This window comes from Strigops habroptila, chromosome 4 (assembly GCF_004027225.2).
Source record: "Strigops habroptila isolate Jane chromosome 4, bStrHab1.2.pri, whole genome shotgun sequence".
NCBI lineage: Eukaryota > Metazoa > Chordata > Aves > Psittaciformes > Psittacidae > Strigops > Strigops habroptila.
Genome location: NC_046358.1, coordinates 81577656 through 81600202, shown reverse-complemented (window position 1 = coordinate 81600202; position 22547 = coordinate 81577656). Strand labels below are relative to the sequence as shown.

Genomic DNA, 22547 nt, shown 5'->3' with positions numbered 1-22547 from the left:
TTGGAAGTAGTGCCGAGCACAGAGTTAAAACAAAGCAGAGCTAAGACAAAGGCACGGGTAGAATTCAATACTAACCCATGGAAATAAGCACCTGGAAGCAGAAGAATTTCCCTACAGGGATTTCAGACCTGTAGGGAGCAGCCGCATTGGTACAGAGCTGGGTTTGTGCTGCCCATGGTACCTGCAAAGAGCTAGTTCCAGATGGATGTTTGTGAAGCAAGAGTTTGGCAGCTCACAAACCCTTGTCCCTAGGGAGCTCTGTGACACTTGAACCCATATTTCCTAACATGAAAGGCCAGTGAGTTCCCCCCCTGCACCACCCAGGCCACTAATTTACTTTGGCTCTGGACAAGAGGTGGGAGAACTTGGACTACATCAAATCAACGGTCTTTCTGTGGAGCTGATGTGATCACTTTGTAGAGCTGGACCTAAATATAATAGCACTGAGAAATACAAACAGCAGAGGAAAATATGATGGAAGTCAATTTGGTTTTTATTCCTGTTTCCAGCCTCAAAGTTCTGGGTTTTCCATGGGAACAGGATTCCGCCCTTTTCACTCCCTTCCTCATCCCCTCCCTGCTCAGGCAATGAAGGGCTATTTCAGGCATTTCCTAAGGGGAGGATTCATGCTCGTGTGCCAATCTGATGTCTCTATGGGCTCCCTGTTCCCAGGTCCTTACCTGCATGAAGCTGCACCCTGTCTGAGTCCCGGCTGTGGCGGTAGCAGCAGTGAATGGATGAGATGGGGATGGAGGGAAGGCACTTCACACGGAGACCCAGGAAGAAAGACTCAACGCAGCTCTGGAGGGAGTCCAGCAGCGAGAGCCCAGCAGGCCCTTCAATTAAGTCTAAGAAGAGAAACTCTATTATCAGTTCCTTAAAGCCAGGGTGAACCCTAGGGTTTGAAGGGGTTTTGTGGGGCTGGCTGCAGCAATTGGGGAAGAGGTTAATTCTTAAGTTAATTGTCTACTCTGAGATGTAGTGGGTGTCTCTAGATAGTTATACAGACATGGAGGAGAAGAGGGGGGCTCTGTCTAAGGGGTGGCTTGGGGCATTAATACACTCTCTCATTAGGAAGCTTGTCTCCTATTTAAGTTGTACAGAAAGATTAATGTGGGAACAGGTGGCTGTTTTTTAATGGACCACCAAAGAGGGAGCTCCAGAAATGCTGTTCTATCCAGCATTGTTTTACATACAGATATATATGTACGCATACATATATGGATAGCAAGTCTCACCCAGGGGCACACATACCATTTACAGGGTAGGTCTACTGATGGCTGTCATCACGGCTTGTGACTCTGGACTGGGGGCATGTCACAGCCTTTGGTGTTATACTTATCTATGCTATGGCAATTGGATTTTGCAGTTTAGTCCTTAGAGGAGGATGTCAGTAACACTCAGCACCACCCTTCTCCCTCCTGTATCTTTTCTGTGAAGATGCCCACATTACCTATCGGTTGCAGGTAAATATGCTTCCGATAGAAGTTCTGCTTCCTCCTCAGCATGGCATGATAGAACGTCTCAAAGTCCTCGGGGGCATCGGGGTGGCTGAGGAGCCAGTCGAAAGCTGTCCGGATGAGCAGCGTGCAGAAGAGCGTTCTCTGCGGGTTGTAGGCTTCAGAGAGGAACAGCTTCTCCGCCCTGGAGAAAGCCTTGGCATAGAGCTCCTGCAGGGCTGGGTTGGTGGAGATCAGCGCGTCCTTCAGAGCCCGGGGCCCGAAGCTGAATTCCTGAGCGTGTTTGCACTGCAGCATCGCGGAGGGGCCGACCGGCTGCGGCACTGCCTGCAGGAGGGAATGCATCAGCACGTGGCTGGGACCTGGAAGCCTTCTCACCCTTTGCTCTCCAAGCAGTTTGCCCCAAGATCCCACCTGTAAGGTTTGACTGGGAGCTTATAAATGCTATACACAGTGTGGGCCTGGAGCCCTGTGCTCTTACCTGAGTAGCTGTTACAGGGTGCTCTCCATCTGCGTGTTTGTTAATGGACAATGTACCAGCAGATGGTGCTCAAGAATGCATAGCCCCAGTATTGCTACCAGATGTCTGCATTAAAGCAGTTTGATGTATATTTCTTTTGGTGCTCTATCCTGAAGTCCCAATAACACAGAAAATACCTCTCTGTGTTATGCAACTGTCTGCACTGGCCTTCATATGATGTCAAAAGGGGGTGCTCCTTTTTCCTTGGGCTAAACCACACACCTTGGGAAGTAGATCTTGATCTCTATCTATCTATCAGAAGCCTAAACTTCTGATTTACCTAACACCAGTGAAAGCAGCTATTCACTGTTGACAATTTCCTCAAATAGCTTTTAATCCCCACCCTTAGGTATTGACCCGGGCTATCTACCAGCTCACCACACTGTTGTCAGGCTGCAGGATATTGGAAGGTTTGCCCATCCTGATCCACAGGTGGGATATGGTGTGAGATACATGTTTCCTGGTGCTGCTTCTCTAGCAAGATATGTATGGGCCCATTGCCATCACGTCACCTCATGAATAACTTCATGTCACACCATGTTAGCATCAAGGATGCTGGTGATGATGTGAAGGGGTAAATAAAGAGCAAACAAAAGCCTGCAGCAGAAAGAAATTAATTCAGAGCATCCCAGAAATATCCTCTCCAGCCTCCTTTCTAAAGCCAGCGTTTTCCAAAGCTGCTGAAGCCAAGCACTTATTTCCCATTGCAGCTTATGCACATAAGGAGATGTCTTTGGGAAAGGGAAGAAAAAGAGGAAACAAAGTCCCTATGGCTGAATTTTTCCAAAGACAGCGATTTTTTTGTAAGGAGATCAAAGTAGAACTAGGGTATTTTGGAGCAGTACTTGGGCAAAGTTGCCTATCACAGGTAAGTGCTCCACCTGTATACAGCAGAATGAAAAATACACAGGTATTTTATGTATATGCACAAAAGTGCAGGGTGTCTAGGAGTATTTTCTTCTATTAGGCAAGTTAATACTAATTTAAAAGAAACCAGACAACCTTTATGGGTGGGTAAGCAAATGTATCAGCTGCTGACCATCGCCATTATAACAGCATCATTCAATCACAGAAAAGAGGTGAAGTACTTTTAGAAGGAACTGGTTAAGTCTATAATTTAGATACGTCTGCAGCCTGGCTCTGTCAGGTGAGTGACATTCAGTGGTCCCCAGGGACAGCAATAGAGCAAGAAAATTCAATGCTTAAAAAATAGTACCAACATGAGCCAGTCTTTCCTCAGTTACACAGAGAAGGCTCTGATGGTTTGCACTGTAAGAGAAAGGTGGCAGCCCATTAAAATTAACACTGAATCACTTTACATCTAACCCTTGGGAAGATATGTGTATGTATAAGCAGTCCTTGGGAAAAGCCTCACTTTGTATGATCTTTTCTGGCACTAAGGGTATACAGCCTGGGAGAGGAGCAGGTAAGCAGCTTTATTTGTGCAGGCTTTGTATTTCGTTAGTGTTAAAGGCTGACAGCAGACACATGGTGGGATCTGAAGTGGGTACAAGTGCCTTAATCTGATGAATGTTTAGAAATAAAATGTGATGCTTTCTCAGCCACCTCTTCTTATTGCCCAAAACGTGTCCAAATTGCTTCTGCTGGTTTTTACAGGCAGCAACAAGACTTCGTGTGAGGTTGTTCTGTGCTTTGTCACCTAAATGTCTACACTTCTGTCTCGCTTCCAGATGTGGGAGGATGAAGTGGGAGTCTGATCCCACCACGTCATGAGGTTTTGCCTTAGGCTAGGGTGAGGAGTTGTGGTTTCCTATGGCCAAGATTTCACTTGTTCTGCACAAACATAGCAGCTTTCCAATACCTGAAGGGGACCTACAAGGATGCTGGAGAGGAACTCTTCATCAGGGACTGTAGTTGATAGGACAAGAGGGAATAGGTTTAAACTAGAAGAGGGAAAGTTCAGGTTGGATATAAGGAAGAAGTTCTTTACTGTGAGGATTCTGAGGCACTGGCCCAGGTTGCCCAAAGAAGTGGTAAATGCCCCATCCCTGGCAGTGTTCAAGGCCAGGCCGGACAGAGTCTTGGGTGACATGGTCTAGTGTGAGGTTGGAATTAAATGATCTTAAAGTCCTTTCCAACCTTAACTCTTCTATGATTCTATGTAACTTTAAAAACAAGCATCATTTTTCTGGTCATGTGCAGCACTTTCACTGGGGAACTATTAGTGATGCTAAAATCACTGAGGATTTGATCCAGCGAGCTACTGAGTGCCTGTTGCTCCCAGGGAAACCAAGGAGAGACTTTGCACTTGGCTGAGGTTGAGAGTGATCTCGTCAAAGAAGGTTTCTGAGAAGCACGAGCTGCTTTCATTAGCGCTTCCTGGCAATAAATGGAGTGTGGGTCTGCAGGAGGAGGAGCTGGGTACAAAATGAATAGATTTTTCTCTTTTAAATGAGGAGCAGCAAAGAGTGGATGTATGCAACAGGAAATACAATGAGCGCACAGTCTTTCAGCGTGCGTTCCCCCAGGCTCTCATGGAGTATAGTGCGAACCCAAAGCTATGGGATATACATTGTTTCCCAAGGCTTCCTAAAAGGGGACATTCACCCAGCTCCAGACATTCCCAGCTAGGACCAAGGGTGTTTTGTGATGTTCACCATTATGTCCATCATGTCTATGATTACACTTTAGTGGTTTGAAAGCTCAAGCATAGGAATTCACTTGCAATGCACGGTCCAGAGCGAGGCATGCCCCCTTCTCCTGAAGAGCCTGGGTTTGCTTCCCAGAGAACAGCAGCAACCCAGGACCCTCTCCAAATCCAACACAATTACTTCTCCTTAACAAGCCTTTCTGAAATACTGCACTGGAGAAAAACGAATGCTTCAGAAAATGTTTATGGACAACTTCAGCAGTTTAAAAGAGAAGCTGTTTTACAACATTAACTATAGTAGATTTTTTGGGGCTTGATCTAACACATGAATATAGTGTTTCATTAACCGAAGTAGTGCAAATTGTCATTTTTAGCTGTTGTGTTGAGGGTGCCCCGTATAACTCTTTCATGCTTCAGGAGGGAATGCCACTTTAGCTTGGATACTCTTTTCCCTGCTTAGCTTTTAAGATGCCATGGTGGTGATGAAAAAGTGGAAGCACTGATGCATCCTGATGCCCTTCAGGTATATAGGAAAGATACATCATGTCTGTGTGTCATGAAACGTGAACTTGTGCCTTCCTGCCACCCGCAGGGTTCCCACCAGGGCAGGGAAGGAGTCAGCCTGGATCAGACCTCCCTCTCTTTTCTATTATTCATATCTCTCATATCATTCATCATCACATCCTTGCAGTACAGTGGAGACACACATAACCGCAAGGTTTTGGCACTCAGCTCCTTGTCTGCTGTCAGGAATAGCCTTTTCCAGTGATCATATCATACTGTGGCCTTTCTGCTTGTGGTGTGTGACATGAGGCAGGAGCTGTGAGGACAACATGGGCCATACGTCTGGCTTTTGGTCATATACGGAGGCTTCAGATCAGGTTGGGCATATTACACAAATCTTTGTACTATGGAATTTGCTGGATTTTTTTCATGGTGGGTGTTTTCACAAGAAGTGCCCCCAAAATCCAGCCTCAACACGTGGCAGCGGAGCAGTCAGTATACTCCCTTTCTTACAGTAACCTGTAAATGTGCTTTACATGCAATTCAGGTTACTCATAAATTATTCTCTTTGCAAATCAGGCACCTATAAATTATTCTCTGTAGTTGAAAATTACCTATGAATTATTCTTTTTGTAATTCACATCTATGTCATTTATTCTCTATTATATTGACACTGCATAGGTATGCCTGGGGCTGACACTAACAGTGTAATTCTCAAAAGCCAAGGCAAGTATCATGGAGTGCAAGGATGTTCTGACAAGATAGAAATGGTTTCGTGTGCAGAAAATCTATGTTGTTCAGGTGCAGAGTACTCTGTATATAATGGATTTATTTGGTGTTGTCTGGAATTGGGCTCTAACACTGTACAGATTGTATTTATATATATATTATTTAAGCTGGTCATTCTCAAGATGCTTTTTATAAGTCAACTTGTAAGTCATTTCTAACTCTGACTCTCGTATGCACTGCAGGCTGCAGGTGCACAGAAGGAGTCTCATTCCCTTTCCCTCCCAGCTCTTGAGAAGTATTTAGAGGCAGACTCACTTAATTGGGCTCTTTGGATGTCAGAAGGACATGAGCAGAGCCTCTTAAAACTGATGAATTGCCTATGTTAGGTGCTGTGCTGTAAACAAGCAGTGATAGTGCAGAGGATTCACAGCCAGGCAACAGAAACGAAAAGCCCAGAGCAAACATAACAAGTGTTAAGTAATTATCAACACACGTCCTAGTTGCTTAATAGCTCTGTTCCTGAGCTTTGCAGTTGGTGGCTGCTGCTGCTACTCTTGGACCAGTTTCTCCTTCCCAGCATCACACAGTTGACAGCATGAAAGCAATTTTCACAATTCACTTGTTGACATGTATAGAACAGGATTTTGGTGACATGGTCTAGTGTGAGATGCCCCTGCCCATGGCAAGGGGTTGGAAGTAGATGATCTTAAGGTCCTTTCCAACCCAAACCATTCTGTGATTCTATGATAGAAAGAGATTTTTCTTGACTGAGAAGCTGAACTCTCAATGAGTAAATGAGTCCAGTGTGATGGGATGGAGAGACGACACAGAGCTGTGAGAGCATTTAACTCTGCTCTGATCATCCTCATACTTGTACCCACAAGGAACTGTTGCATCTTCCATTCACTTCACATCAAATGGCCACAGAACACTCAGTCAGATCTATATATGTATTTCAGACCAGAAAGTTAGATAAAACCTGGCCTCATGTACCACCAGATCTCAATAATCTTTATGTCTCTAGAATATGTTTGTGACTCAGAAAAAGATGTTTTGTGTGGTCTCTCTCAAAAAGTATCATTCCTGGTGCTGTGGAAACCCTCAAGGATTCACATGTGCATTTACTGGAAGGAGAATATACCTGTCATACTGGAACTGTGAGTGGTATGTTACTGCTGCAAGGCTCAGTCCTGGAAGTTTGCCCTCACATGAGTCTTCCTCATTAATTTACTTGGACTGTTGAACAAGTCAGATGGACAACTCCTATGCAGGAGGGTTTGCAGGATTAAAGACTAGTTTTGTAAAGGTCATTAAATACCTAAGATGGAGACAGATGCTCCCATCTGTCCTTATTTAAGTGGTCTTAGTTATTTAAGAACACCTACCCATCTGCTTTCCCTTCGATTTTGTTTTATGTTCAAGCTGCTCTCTTCCATACACTTCTCTTCATTTTAATATATATTAAGGACATACATTATTCCGAGTTTCAGTCTTCTGTTCTAAGGATTTTATTTATTCTATGCTCATACATAATGCTACCTGGTTTTTTTCAAGCCTTCTATTTGAGGCTCTCTAAGTGTCATACAAACATTCATTGACTTCTCTGTGCTACCCTCCAGAAAGTAAGCTGCCAGCATATGCCTTTCCCCCTCCACCCCCTCATCACCCGTTTATTCATCATTTTCAGTGCTTTCTCTGTTTATCTTAGCTGGTTAAACTCTTACTAATGTGATGCTTCTCCCATGCACGTGTGTGTTGAAGGGCTGGCTGCTTTCTTCTTCCCCAGCTCTTACATGAAACAAACCTCTACACTCTACTGGCTGGTTGCTGTGCATTTGCTAACCAAAGACCCAAAAGCACTGAATAACATTTCTCAGAGCTATACAACCACCCCAACACTGCGAAGATCCCCAAGCTCTGATCACCCACAGCTCCAGGCACTTTGCTGTTCATCATACTTGTCTAGACAGACTAAATGCTTTCTGAGACAACCCCACTGTTAGCCAGGAAAGAGGCTGCACTTTCCATACAGATGAATGCCGGAGCAGGTATGGCTCTGGTTATAGATACTCCCTCAAGCGCAGGCATTATAAAAGCGGTTCATCATGCAGCATAAATGCACCGTAATGCTGTGCCTCTTCCTAGGAAATCAAGTGCTTTTTCGGTGGTGCCACCAGGTTAGGGGGTGGTTACGGACATCTTACAGCCAAGGCGAGGGAGGGGGTTCCAAGGTTGTGCTGCAGCTGAGGAGCCACAGAGCCGGGGGGCAATGACAGACCCCAAACCGCGGGTCTCTCCGGCTGTGCCCAAAGCACCAGGCAGCGCTGCCTGGCCAAGGGTAAGGGGACATGGTTCTGGAAACGCTCCTGGGACACCTGAGCCCCCCCGGCCCCGCTGATATGGAAAAGGGGCAGTTGATGCTGATCCCCGGGGCGGGGATGCTACGAGAGGGTGTATGGGGAAGGACCAAGTCCCCCTCAGCACCGCGGGGCAGGACCCTCCGAGCTCAGCCCGCGGGAGGGTTGCACCGAGGACGGCCCCGGCACCGAGGGCAGGATCCGGCGTGGGGTGGGGGATGCCCCGAGCGCTGTCCCCCGCATCCCGGCGGAACGGGATGCCCTAAACATGACCCGCTATCACCAGGGGAGATGCCCCGGGCACGGCGACCATCACCGGGTAGCGGTGCCCATCACCGCGGGAGATGCCCCGAGCACGGCCACCATGACCAGGGAGTGATGCCCGTCGCCGTGGGAGATGCCCCGGGCACGGCCACCATGACCGGGGAGCGGTGCCCATCACCGGGGGAGATGCCCCGAGCAAGGCCACCATGACCAGGGAGTGATGCCCGTCGCCGTGGGAGATGCCCCGGGCACGGCCACCATGACCGGGGAGCGGTGCCCATCACCGGGGGAGATGCCCCGAGCCCGCTCTCCCCGGCCGGAGGCGTTCCCGCCGCATCCCGGGATCGACCGGACCCCGCATCCCGCCGCGCCGGGCTGTATCCCCGCTCTTACCACCCCCAATAAGGGCGACCTCGTTCCCCCCTCCCCGAGCCGCCCGTGGCCGGCAGGACTCACCGCCCGCCGTGCCGGGACTGCGGAGGCCGGGAAGGTGCGGCAGGGCCGGGGCAGCGGGCTCGGGGCTGGCGAGGCAGAGCGGAGCCCGGCGGCAGCGGCGGCAGGAGGAGCAGCAGCAGCAGCAGGAGGAGGAGGAGGAGGAAGAACCAGGGAGAGCAAAGGGGGGCTCGGCCCCTGCGCCCGGAGCCCGCGGGATTCGCTGAGCTGCTGCCGAGAGCCGCCTCCTGCCGGTGCGCGGGGCAACCGCTGGGGGCGCCCTCGGGGCGGGGCCGCTCGGGAGGCGGGGCCGGGTTTGCAGAACAGGGAGATGGCGCCCCCCCCCGGCGGGGCTCCTCGCAGACCGGGGTTGGGAGTACTGGGGGTTAGGGTGCTGGGGCACTGAGGTGCTAGGGTATGGGGTACTGGGGTTGGGAGTATTGAGGTGCTGGGGTTGGGGGTGCTGGGGTACTGGGGTGCTAGGCTATGGAGGTACTGGGGTTGGAGGTGCTGGGATGCTGGGGTTGGGGGTGCTGGGGTACTGGGGTTGGGGGTGCTGGGGTGCCGGGGTACTGGGGTTGGAGGTGCTGGGATGCTGGGGCTGGCACTGCTGGGGTACTGGGATGCTAGGGTATGTGAGTACTGGGGTTGGGGTTACTGGGATGCTGAAGTGCTGGGACACTGGGGTACTGAGGTTGGGGGTATCAGGGTGCTGAGGTGCTGAGGTTCTGGGGTACTGGGGTTGGGGGATAATGGGATGCTGGGACACTGGAGTACTGGGGTTGGGGGTATCGGGATGCTGGGGTTGGGAGTGCTGGCATGCTGGGGTACTGGTGTTGGGGGTGCTGGGGTGCTTGGCAGGCCCCCCTGTCTGAAGCCTCAGGGAGAGAGGAGCGAAAGGGAACCAGACCTCATCTGAGGAAGCGTGTTCCCGATGAGCCTGGGGCTGGGTGGCAGACAGCGCTGCAGGGGCTGAGTGCCCTTTAATCTCTGCTCTCAGTACGTGATGAATGATGGAGCAGCGGGTGTCTGGAGATGATGCTTCACTCAGTATGTCTCCCACATGACCTGGATGCATTTCTGCATCCCACGATGTCCTTTAATTTGGGACTATTATCTCCTCTTGGAAAGGTTAATTACGTTAGAGGAGTGGATCTTCATTCCCATTTCTTCATGGCTTCATTTATTCTGGCTTTCATGTTTTGATTCCTTCGGTGCTTTGATCCCTCTTTCCTGCTATCCTGAGACGGAAGGAAAAGGGAATACCCAGGCTGGGACCCAAGTGTGTCCCTGAGTGACATAAACTGAAATTAGGGGGAAAAAATATGTCTTACAGCCTCAGGATCTGTAGTGTTTCTGGCAACCCAGCACAACCCAGCCTTGCAAGGGCCAGCAGAAATGTCCTGCCAGGACCAAGGTGGCCATAGAAGTGGACAGATGACCGTGTGCTGTGCTGCAAGGTTAGCAGGCACCAGATCAGACCATGGCTGTGTGCTGCAGGCTGCCATCCCTGGGACCTGCATTGCTCTTAACGCACCAGCAGCAGCTCCGGTGAAAAATTGCCCTAATTTGCTGCTATCATAATCAGGCCAAGAGCAGAAGCAGCAGTTCCTCTTTGCAGTGGCTGCTCACAAAGCTGCTCTGTGGGAAACCTGCCTGAGATTCAGAGTGTGGGGAGGGCGGGAGGGAGTCCTAAGGCCTTGCAATAGCATCATCTTCCACTCCAGCTGCTACCCCAAGCACAGGAGTTGCCCTCTGTGCTGGTTTAATTAGTTGCTGCTTGTAATTAGAGTTTATTTGTATTAATTAGCTTAAATTATCTATTTGTGAGTCGCTCACAGTGCACTGTCAACATGTTCAGAGGCATACACGCCTCAAAGAGTCGGCTTCTGCCCTGAGGAAGCCCTGAGCTAAAACCAGACAAACTGCCCCAATACAGCACGCTCCAAAAGTGCCTTTTTTCCCCCTAAGAAACCTGTTGCATTTAAACTTGATAAATACTTGGGTTTGCTTCCCCACCACTGACTGACCACCACAAGTAAACAAGTAAAAATTAACGCTATTTAAAAACAGAGTGTTGTTATTAAATAGCAATGATGATACATTTATCCTGGGCAGAAGCAGGAGGTGGGTACCCCTTGCGCAGGAGAGCTTGCAGTGGGGGAGATGGAGAGCAGGGGCTGAGCAAGAGATGAGGGGACAGCCACATGGTCTTTTTAGGAAACAAGTGGCTTTATTAAGAGAAGATGAGTACAACAGGGAGGGGAAAGGGGAGGAGGAGGTGGCCCAAGTCAGATGAGGAGTTAGAGAGGGCAGACGTGCAGTGCATTGGAGGGAGCGTGGTTTAAAGCTGCGTTCAGCATTAGCTCAGCTGCGATTAAAGCTGGTCGCAGCAGAGACGTGATGTTCACCACAAGCGGCCTTTATCTGCAGCAAGCAGCAGCAATCATTATTCTGCTTCCAAACTCAATCGGTTACGCCAAGTTGTGTTTCCCAAAGAGGCCACGATCCGTTGCCTCCGTGTAGAAGGATGTAAAATACAGAGGCACATACCTCGAGTAGGTAAGTGAAGGAAACTTCATGGAGCAGTATGTCCTCAGGGGGAAGCATAATGGAAAAATCCCCAAACTGATGCCGAAGACTGGAACTTAAGCAACTGTAGTTGTTTACATAGATGCATAAATAGTTCCACAAAGAGAAAAGGCAGGTATCCAAAAGCTGTTTAAGCCAGAGAGGAGAGATGTGGCTCAAACCCACAGCTGCAGGCTGAAGCCAGACCAATTGAAATGAGAAAATAGGCGTTAATTTTATCAGAATGAAGTTGATTAGCTGCTGGAACAAATGGCTGGGGAAAAGGAAAGTCTTTCCACATGGTAGCATTTACTAATCAAGATAAGATGCCCTTCTACAAGATAGGCTTCAGCCAAGCACCAGTTTCTGGGTTGAACAGAGCAGGGATGGTGCAAAATGCAAGTGGTCTCTGCTCTGAGAGGGTGAAGAAGTGACTTTGTGGTTCCACCTGGCCTTTAGGGAATGAACTGAGGACTGTGCTCTTGGTGTGTATTTCTAAATCCCTCCTGGATCACTGTGATGGTGCTGCATGGAGTTGTCCCCTTCTGAATAGCAGCTGGGGAAGGGTGGCCAGAGGCTGATCAGACTCAGTTTGTCTGACTGGTTTTCTGCCCTGTCCTGTCAGCTCCACTGGGGTGTTGGTGTGTGTGGGACTGGTTCGGTTGGGTCTCTCTGCATTTGTCTTCCCTGGTTAATGTGAGGCTGCCCTTTCAGTTTGACCCAAGGCTTCTGCAGGGGCCCTCTCCCACTGGGGTTACACTTTGAATATTTGTGCAGTTACTTTTCAGAAAGCAAATCGCTCACTTAAGGTGTGAAATATTCTCCTGTTGGAGTTGTGGCTATTCCAAAGTCAGAGTGGTATTTCTGCATCCTTGTTATCTTGAGGCTATTTTGAAGGGGTCAGGGTGCCTCTTCATTTCAGTTGGTGCTGCCATTGCAAAGCACAAATGCACATGAGCAAACTTTCCTAAAGTTTGGATGTTAGTGGCAGTCTGGGGAAAGCAATGAGGGTTCAGCTCTTGTTCTATCTCTGCTAGTCAACCACAAAGCACTGACCTACATTTGGGTGACACTGTAGAACTACTGGCAGTTACTTGGTCCTAACGCAATTGCAGCCACAGCTGGGCAAGGAGCTGCCTCACCTTTGGATTGTGCTGTGCACAAGGAGGAGAATTGGGAAATGCTCAAAATAAGAATCTAGTTTCATTTGCTGCTTCTATGAAAATGAGGTGGCTGCAAAACTTGCTAGGAGGAACAAGCACAAAAGCCAAAGGGTAAGATGTGCTACATGTTAATGGTGGTGGAAAGGAAGAAGAGAAACAGGACTGACTGGTTTGTAGTGATTAAAAGTTACCACACTAGGAGTTACTGAGAGGATGGGACCTGACTTGCTCCCTTTACAAGCTGAAGAGCTGGTGGTGTGTTGGGAAAGGGGTCTAAAGCAGGAGACAAGGGATTATTAAGGCGGGATTTTACCTTGAACAGGAGGGTCTGAGGGACTATATCTGACAAGACTATAGGAGCTTTGTGCTTCCTCACTGAAATCAGTTGGTTTGGCTCTCTGTGCATCAGAATGCATGAAAGGGAGATGAAATGTTCCTTGTCTCTTCCATTTGATACACTAAAAATGCAGTGTATTGTGTTGGTGCTGTGGAAGGGCCCCTCCTGTGCCCAGCTGCTGCCCTGGGCACTACCCAAGCCATCTCTGTTTGTGTGCCAGGACATGCCCTGGGATGCTGCCATTGCCCTTCCCTATGGATAAGCCTTGTGGAGGCATGGGTGAATAGAAATGTGTGGTACTTGGGTTTTCCTATGATTCTCTTGATTAATCCAAGTGAGGCAGCTCAGTGAAGGACAGGGTCCTTCCCTCAGTACCACCGTAGGAGGTGGTAGAAGAGAAGAGAGCAGAAGGCACCTTCTGGTAGGTGATGGAGTTGGGGGCATTAGTGTCCCTAAGGCAATGCTCATGCTTCGTCTGGAAATGCGCTGGACCAGCCAAATCGTCCCTCTCTGCTGTGTCCTGGCATGGTCCACACTCTATTGGCAGGCTTGGGGAGGAACATTAATGAAAACAAGTGTTTGGCTGGAGTTACTGTAGTGCCACAGACCTGGAGAAACAAGGAAAAAGAGCCCAGCCCTTCTTTGATTAGTGAGAGCAATCTGGTGCTGCAAGCTGATGCTGGAGGAAAAGATGAGAGAGAACAGCTATGGAGAGAAGATGAAAACGCTGGGCAGAAGGTCTGCAGCAGAATGAAATGAAAGGGAGTCATTTATTTGTAAATAAGATGCTAGATTGTGCTTTCATGTGCATTCTGGACAGCTTCTAATGCTATGGGTTTATACAGAGTTAAGACTTTACTGGCATTGGAGACTCTTGAGAAGAGGTTGTCAACCCCATAGATCTAGGCAGGAGATGGTCCAAATCTCTCCTGTGCCAATCTAAGGAAGACTTATTTTAGCCCAAGCTGTACTCTCATGGAGGGTCATCTTCCCTTTTCGCTACTGATTTCATGTTTGAAATCTCTCTGTAGGAAGTCAGTGTGGATGCTCCATGATTCATTCCCATGAGGAACGAATTTCAGGTCCCCATATGGTCACAGAGGCAGAAAAGGGAGCAGATATATATTTTTACAGCAAGGAGAATGAAACTTCAGTGTACAAATTTGGCCTGGCATTTGAGGAATATACAGAATGATTCTCTTTTTTTATTGTCACAATTGCTTCCTCTTGGCTCCTGATTAGGCCTTAGGAACAACAAGGAATGAGGCCTGCTGCCTGAGCACTCCATCCCAGGATTTAAACCCAGCCTACTGTGTGGTCTGTGCGGTCCCTGGGATTCAGCAGAGTCCACTTACTGAGGCCAACAGAAATAGCATCTTGCTTCCTGGTTTCAGAGGAGGTGCTAAGTAGGACATAGTTAGATTTGGGATTATTGGTAAGAGAAGAAGGGTAACTGTTTCTTTTGAAGTGCTTTGGCTGGATAATAGATCTTTGGGCAGAGAAATGGAAAGAGGTGCTCTTTGTAGAGGGCTAGAGGACGAGATGTTTGCAGTAAGGAAACTGCCTCTGATGCAATGGATTACTGAGCAGAAGTGGGTATTTGGGAGCATTTCAAGCTTTTATCCATGCAGCTATGACTGGCACCCAGCCCTGCAGTATTTAAGCCTAAGGGGCACCTTGCTGAAATACTGCAGGGCTGTTCAGCAACCAGTAAAGGGCTGGGTTATGTCCTGCGGGGACACCCTGGTATAGAGGAATTTGGGGATCACTGTGTGATAGTGCAGATGGAGAGGATCTTCCTGGTGACATCTCTATTTTAAGGTTTATCAGAGTGTTCCCTCAGAGATATCAAGTTTCACACAGGCAATAATCTAACTGGAGATATACCTCTATAGACAAATGTACTCCATATAGAAGAATGGAAGTCTGAATGAGAGGCAAACCTCCACAACAAGCTGTCTGCGTAATTAAAAAGCTGCAGTGAGATGAAGTAGGAGATGGAGAGGAGAGATAGTTGGAGGTGCTGAGAAACAGAAGTGCTTTCAAGTATTTTACTATAAGGGTAACTGGGAGAATTCATCAGTAGCCTGATATTCTCCTTGCACTGTCCTTCACCAGGTAACACACACTGTGCAGCCTGGTAGACACCATCGCTGACCCAGAAACCTCCAAATGCTGACAGAGGTGTGAGCACTAAACTCAGTTTAGCTATAAGGGCTGCAGGGCTTTAAGTCAGAGCTAATATCTGTCTCTTGGCCTGATGCATGCTGTGACCTTGTTTTTGCTTGCGGGTAGACTACAGCCCACTTTGCCTTCGGCTAGGTGATGAGCCACTTGTGCCCAGTGATGCTATGAAGGTGGCAAAGGGCCAAGTGCTGTCATTGGAAACCAGCTGTGAATTAATACACGGTGTGTGATTAATGTACTTTTTAAATGCATTCATGTCCTGTCGCACTAGCTGCGGCTCTTGTCACATTTGGTGCTCTCAGAACACTTATTAGCCTTACAGATCCCTTGATTATTGCTTTCTCTTTTATAATTAAGCCATGAAACTCAGCATGGTGCAGCTTATGTGGTATTAATTCACGGTTGGCGTATTCTGCCTGTGCCCTAGGATAAGGCTAAATGCTGGCAGCTGGATTGCTCTCTGCACGGTTGCTATTCTGAAATGTTTTAATATGATTATAACAATCACATCCTGTGTGCATATGGGCAACTTGGGGCCACAAGCAGTAGTGAGATGTGGTCTGATGTCCCTAGGAGCAGGATATGCCCCTGGCAGTGCTGTGAGACGGGACATCCTCCTGTGCCAGGCGCTGGCTGATGGTTTGTAGGTTGGTGTTATTAACTCTGCTTCATGCAGAGTGGTCTCCACTCTCTGCTTATCCTTCTCAGGACATGCCTGTGAAAATGTGAGTCTTGTGAGTTCTGTTTCACTCCTTTTTGCTCTGGCTTTTCTTCATATGAGGTTTAAGCTGAACCCAGGATTTCCTGTGAGGCTGCAGCTCCATGTCCTCTTTTTGTACACAGCAGCAGAAATGGCTGTTTGGATAGTTTTCCTCCCGGCTGGTTGCTTCTGCCCCCACTTTAACAGTTTGTGTGGCCACATGGGGAGCTGAACAGGGAACAAAAACACCATGAACCGTGCCTGTTCTACTTAGTTTTCTGTTGTCTCTCTCCTGGGAATTAGCTGTAGGAGTGACTGTGCTGAAGGAACTGGAGCTCAGTGCTACTGGAAGGGAAGTCACTGGAGTGACCCAGCACCAGTGCCCCAGCCAGTGCTGGACCAGAGGTAACAGTGTGAATACAGACTTCATCAAATCTCTGCTGGGCCACTTGTTGTCTCTGTTGGGTGAGTCCAAGCAGCTCCACAGCTGCCTCCTCTGAGGCTTGAGGCAGAGCAGGCAGTAGTGGGCTCCAGCAGCATTGTCCATGTGGTTCTGGCTTCTGCACGTGCTGAAAGTCCTACCAGACTTCAGATGTGGGGATGAAGTGCTGCGGTGCCAGCTATTGAAGAACACACATATCGGTGTTCCTCATCTGCTCTGGACATGAGGGAAACGGCTGTTGAAGCCAGGACATGGGATGTCTCCATGTACAGCTGAATGGCTGCGTTCTTCATGGACCAGAGATACTTCAATGCAATGGCAGTTCTGCTCTGCTGTGTGCATGTTAGTTATACACATATGCGTGCTGGTCAAGTTATTGATTAGTACTAACCAAACAATTTCTGTAGAGACCTGAATGCTTCTGTTTCAAAACACAGTGCCAAAATCTATGTGCAGGATGTAAAGCTGTAGTGCAGAAACTCTTTGAGCTCAGATGTTTCCATGGAGATGGGTCTTTGATCTCAGTGTAATAAATAAAGGGCGGAGAAGATGCTCCCAAACTACAGAGGCAGGCAAGGCTGATCCCTACAGGGCAGAAGTTCTCAACAGGAATTAGGGTGACAGGAGGTGTCTCTTTTTCTTCCCCTCCATGATACTATGTCTGTAGCAGCAGCGAGGTTGAGCTGTCTGCCCGCCAGCACTGCAGTGTATGCAGAGGACATGCCTTTCATCCAGCCAGCCAGACAGTGTGCTACACCTTTGAGCTGGCTAATTTAGTGCTGCTGAAAAGTCAGACCTTTGTCTGCACAGCAGTATTCACCCTGTGCTGCAGGGCTTAGAGAGCAGCGACACAGGGTTTTAATACCAGTACCAGACATGCTCGTTTTATTGACTGTGGTGAAGCAATGTGAGGAATAAGAACAGCTAGGAAAAGTGCTGCATTTGTGGATAAAATATAGAGGGGAAAATCACATTTTGCTTTGGCACAATGTGCAAAATAGAAGTGTTTAATATGCTGATGTGAAGATAGTGACCAAAGGCAACAGTCAAGTTGGTTTTATCCACGTGGATGAGCTTTGGCTGCACTGGTGCTGTTAGAGCTGTCGGCAGGATCAGAGCTGTTACTCCTGGCACTGGAAATCGGGACTTCAGTGGTTGGGGCCGAAAGAGAATTCATTAGGAAAGGGCATAATTAGCTTCAGCAGGCACTGAGAACTGCTGCTTGCACTAAGTGTGGTCACACATACTGTAGTAGGATGCTTCATGTTGCTCTGCGCTGCATCGGCAGCTGAAGAGGATCCATTGTGTTCGAGTGCCTGAGTCCACCCGCAGAGCTCTTGCTGTGGCACAGTGGCTGGTGCGTGTGCTGCCGAGCTGTGTGTGCATTTCTGGCTTCATTGGGCAGCCGGGTGGTGGCTTTTCCTGGTCACTTCTGATCTGTTCACAGGATGTTGACAGATCCATCCCTTTGTTTCTGCTACCAGCAGGTTTTTCTGCAATGTGTAAGAGTATGTGGGATGAGCAAGTTAGTGTGTACAGCCTGTTGCAACACTTTTTCTTTCCTTTTATTAAAATTTCTTACTCAGATGCATTGTGCTCTGCTTAGGGTCTCTCTGCTTCAGGGGTTTGCAATACTCCACCCAGTAAAATGGTGCTGAAGTACCTATTACAGCTTCCTTGCACCCAGTACCACCACTGCTTTCATTGGAACAAGTGACCCCTCAGTGTCCTGCTGGATCCTAAAGTCCTTAACCATCACTTTATGTCATTTTAAAGTTCTGGCTTAAATAATTTATTTATAAGGATATATGTTGTTTTGCAGCTCTGAAAATGTCACCATCTTCTCCAGACATTGCAGAAACCTTCAGTGTTGAACACAGCCCGCGGGTTCACTTCAGAAGCTGATGGGGGGGGGGGGGGGTGTTGATTTTGTTGTTATTTCCACTGACCCTCACTGGAAATACTGTCACATAGCTCCCTGTTTTTGAGAAAAGGACCATTTAGCTGAGAAAATTGTGATGTTGTCTTATGCATTAGTTCACTGAGAAGAAATTCTGTTGAAAGAGCATGCAATATTAAAGGTATTTTGAATCAAACTCATTTCCACTCATTTCAGAGCCTTGTTTTCACAGGGCTCTTTGTCAGAACCTAAAGCATAAAACACTCTGACAGGTTAAAGTTGAGGTTACTCGACAGTAATGAAAACAGCATTTTTATCCTCTATTACAGGGACAAGGCGGGATTGCTGTGCAGCCACAGCCATTTGTCTCGCAGTTGTGACAAGCCTGCATGGATGCTGTCACTTAGCAACCACTGCCATTTGTGTTCTAACTGCAGCTTTTCTGTTGGCACATAATGAGTTGTAATTGCAAGATCAGTCTGAGTTGTAATCACAAGATCAGTCCCACCAAGGATTTTTGCCTTGGAGAGTGATGGGCTCCAGGGCTCACCTGTGCCCCTGCTCAGCCTGCATAAGGGCTAAATCAGGATTTCATGAGCGATGGCGAATGCAGCTTAATAAGGGTTTGTTTTGGAGCTGGCTTGGCTGGGCCAAGTCATGTTCCAAGCCCGGATTCGCCACCTGCCAGACCTGGCTCTGCAGCTCCTTCGTGCTGGTCACAGCTCAGCCCAGAAGCTGGTTTGAGGCCAAAGCTCTAAGCGTCATGTTGTTGAGGGACCAGCTGGAGCAAGCCTCAGTGTCCCTGTGCACAGCAGTGCAAGCTCCCTGCTCCCTTTACAGTGGCCCAGCCTGAAAGCTCAGGGAATAAGGGGTCAGTGGAAACTGTAAATAGGAGGACCAAGAAATAAATAAATGGGAGAACTGAAAGTGTTATCTATCCTTTAAGGGTAATTCTCACCTATCTTGCACTGAAACGGAGTCCTACTACAGTTCAAGCCCTAATGCTCTGCAGGAGCTGTTTAAGGTTGTGGTTTTATTTTACTTTTGGTCCGGTCTAATTGGGCAATGTCCCTCAAAGGAGTGGGTGCACTCAGACAGCACGTTCCTGCCCTTGTGCAGAGTTTAACAACTGGGCAACTGCAGAACGAGCTGGGGAGTAATTTGGTGTGGATGGGTTTGTTTTGGAGACAGCCATCTGAAAGACATCTTCACAGCTCTGTTGTATGTTTACTGTAAATAAACACAATCAAGCTTCTGTGCTCTAAGCAGAGACTTGGTATTGACATTACAGATGGAAATACTGTTTTCTTCAGTTTCATTTTGCTTTAACTGAAACAGTTGTGTAATTGCAGGGACTCTTGATGCAGACTGCTCATTTGCCCTTCCATCTGGGGATGAGTTCTAAGTGTACCCATGCTGTGTGTTTGCAGAGCCCTGGATGCTTTCATCAAAGCTGGTGACGTACAGCTCTATTCCACCTTGTCCAGACAGACAGACAGCTTCTTTGAAAGAAAGCTCTTCCATTTCTCTGTGTGCTGGCTTGCAAGGTTATAGGCAAGATGTGTCCTGCCTGTGGAGGAGAGCGTCTGACGCAGGCTGAGGTCTGGCAGTGTTCAAGTGGTGCTTTATTTCACAGCAGGGGACAGAAACCACTGCCCAGGAGGGAAATGACACAGGCTACACAGGTGCTGCTACTGATAAACGTTTTCCATTCTAAATTGTTGATAACTTCTGCAGTGAAGCTGGTTGATGAGTTTCCTCTCTAACACATGGTGTGGTTTAGAAGCCTTGAGGAATATGTATTGAAAGGGAGAGCAAATTTTATTACAGACGAACAAAAGAAATTGCAAAGATGTGCATGAGTTGATCTGTAATTACAGATCACATATATCTAAGCTAAAGAAACAGCCTCAGACATTTATGGTGCATTGTTGATTAAAAGTTGTGCAATTAGTATAATTAGGCAAAGAATATTCTTTGAATTTGAAATGTCCAGTGTATTAAAACAGAAAATTAACAACAGTTGTTTTGGCAGCTTTTATAAAGCTGTTGCTAGTGCAGGGCTGAGCCAAAGAGGTTTATTTTCTCCTGGGTCTGTTCGAGTCTGAGCTCAATCCTTTCTTCAGAGAAATTTCTGTTGAAATGTGTTGAAAGCAACTCTAGGAATTTCATACCTGTGTACAGATCAGACAACAGGACTCACATTGCCCTTGTGCAGATAAAAAGCTGAAATGAGCTTTGTAATCTTCTTTCACAGTACCAGCCATCGGAGACATAAATTCTTCTAGTCTGTGATGTTCTGCATTGATACCACTTGTATTGCTACTGCCTGCTAACCACAGCCCACATTAAAGCAAGTGACATTCCTGCACCTCGGTGCCTCTTGCATTAAACAAGGCCCACGTCTGGCCCCAGCCTTTGCTGAAATCAGGTGGTGGGTGTGCTCAAAAGTCTCTCTAGGTGGTGCTTGCCTCCTGCAGGAGCTGTGCACAGCTACAGCGTTCATGGTGTGGCATCCATCCCAAAAAGGCAGCTTTAAGCTTTCTCCTGTGTCCAGAACAGCAGGCCCGGTACCTCATCTCCTTCTCCATGTTGTTGGAGTCCTGTGTGTGACAGGAGCAAGCTGGATGTGGAGAGTTTGTGGAAGGACTGCTATCATAGTGTTGTGAAGTGGTAAGTAGCAATAGCACTTGTTGAAGCGAATACTCAGTCCGTGTGTAAGGGCAACAAGGCAGTTTCTTGGGACTGTCTCCTTGAGAATTAAAGCTCCCCCCTTAGGTGCACCACACAATCACAGCTCCTTGGCAAGACATACCACATGGTGTAAATTCTTAACCCAGCAGAAAGCTGCGTGGCTGGGATAAGGATCTTGTGGAGGTGCAAAAAAGGCTTTGGTAGGTAAGAAGTGGGTTGAAAATGAGTTAGCAGTGTAAATGGGGTAGGGCTCGTATGAGCTCTCAAGCGTGCAAAGATGAGCATGCTACAGAGGGTATTCCAGCATGATGGATGACTCACATTAGTAGCTGTTGGTGTGAGTTTATAAATTTGATAGCCAATTTTTCAGGTCAAATCCTACTGCCATTGTGCTCTATAGAAAGAATCTTGGGGTTTTTAGTTTGCTTTCATCTCCCTTAACTTCTCTAGTCCCTGGCATTTGTTCCTCATGCTGCTCAGATGTTCATGACCATTCATATTTCTCCCAGTTACCAGGTGCAGGATGTCAGTGTTCATAAGACTCTGCTGTAACTAGAGCAGCAGAGAAAACAAAGTAAGGCAATGCAGTGAGCTCAAAAGAGAGGGAACTACCGAATCAGCACTGAGTCACCTAATTGCTCAAGGTGGAGACCTGTTTTCAATGAAAGATGAAATGAGTCCTTGATTCCCCTTCTAAAGATAAGGAGCCCTCCCAGTTCGTTGCATATCTGATTTTTCGTGTGCAAGCATCCTGTGTATAAACAAAACTTTGGACTGCAATTGGGCAAAAGGTATAAACTTAACAATGTCATCATCACCCCAGCTAATTAAAGAGTTCTATGAAAAATTAATAGGTCTGGGAGTCAAGAGACCCTGGTAAGAAGCAGTGAGTTTCCCTTCTGTAACAAGTCACTCTTTCAATTTGCTGATGTTTAAATAATTCCTTGGAGTCTCCTAAACTGCACAACCCTGAAATCACAAGAATTCTAGTGCTGAACAGCAGGAAGACATGTACCCAGCAACTTGCTGTCTCCTTTCTGCTGATCTGACCTATTGCCAACACATAAAGCTAGTTTTGGAACTATAATCCCTTCACCAGACAGGATTGCTAGAACTCCACAAACAATCCATGCTCTTTTAAAAGCATTTCTCTCCCTCTAACCCTTTGAATTTCTGAGAACAATGCAATGGCAGGAAAAGGCCTGATTCTCAATCTCTTCTGTCTTTTGCCAGGTGTTGGCCCTGCTCAGGTAGAATTGCATATCAGAAGCAGAGCTACTTTCTCCTAATACCAGCTGCTGCTACAACACCCAGGGGCTCTGTCATACATAAAGCTGTGCACAGTGTGCTAGGTAAGCGTGCTGAGTTCATTAAAAGGCGTAGAGTAAATCTTCAACCTCAGCAGCAAGAAATTCAAACTACATCTCATCCTATTGTACTGCTGCAGGGATAATATTGAAGGAGGAGATTGTGGAAGTTCTGCTATCTCCATTAGCCAAAAATGAGTGTTGTGTTCCTGCCTCTGCATAGGCTGCAGGAGGATAAAGGACGCTTAGTAACAGTGATGGAAAGGAATACAGCATGGCTCGACCTACTGGTAAAGGTACTCTTTTTTATTTATTCTTTTTCCCTAGGTTTCAGAAAGCTTCTTAGGACACGTCAAGACATTGGAGTAA

At 47.6% G+C, this 22547-nt stretch overlaps 2 protein-coding genes across 2 annotated transcripts in view; one reads left to right on the top strand and one right to left on the bottom strand.

The window, feature by feature from the left end:
• AMZ1 (archaelysin family metallopeptidase 1) overlaps nucleotides 1–9142 on the bottom strand; it is a 15864-nt gene extending 6722 nt beyond the window's left edge. The window contains exons 1-3 of the mRNA XM_030484553.1: nucleotides 8902–9142; nucleotides 1454–1787; nucleotides 681–848 (exon numbers count right to left, since the gene is read on the bottom strand). Of these exons, the coding sequence (XP_030340413.1) occupies nucleotides 681–848; nucleotides 1454–1757 (472 nt within the window). The 5' untranslated portion in view covers nucleotides 1758–1787; nucleotides 8902–9142. The remainder of the gene's footprint in view (nucleotides 1–680; nucleotides 849–1453; nucleotides 1788–8901) is intronic.
• LOC115606428 (classical arabinogalactan protein 3-like) lies at nucleotides 8666–22547 on the top strand. Its single transcript, XM_030482320.1, has 2 exons — nucleotides 8666–8935; nucleotides 22506–22547. Exons 1-2 carry the CDS (start codon nucleotides 8666–8668, stop codon nucleotides 22545–22547), a joined length of 312 nt encoding a protein of 103 aa, XP_030338180.1.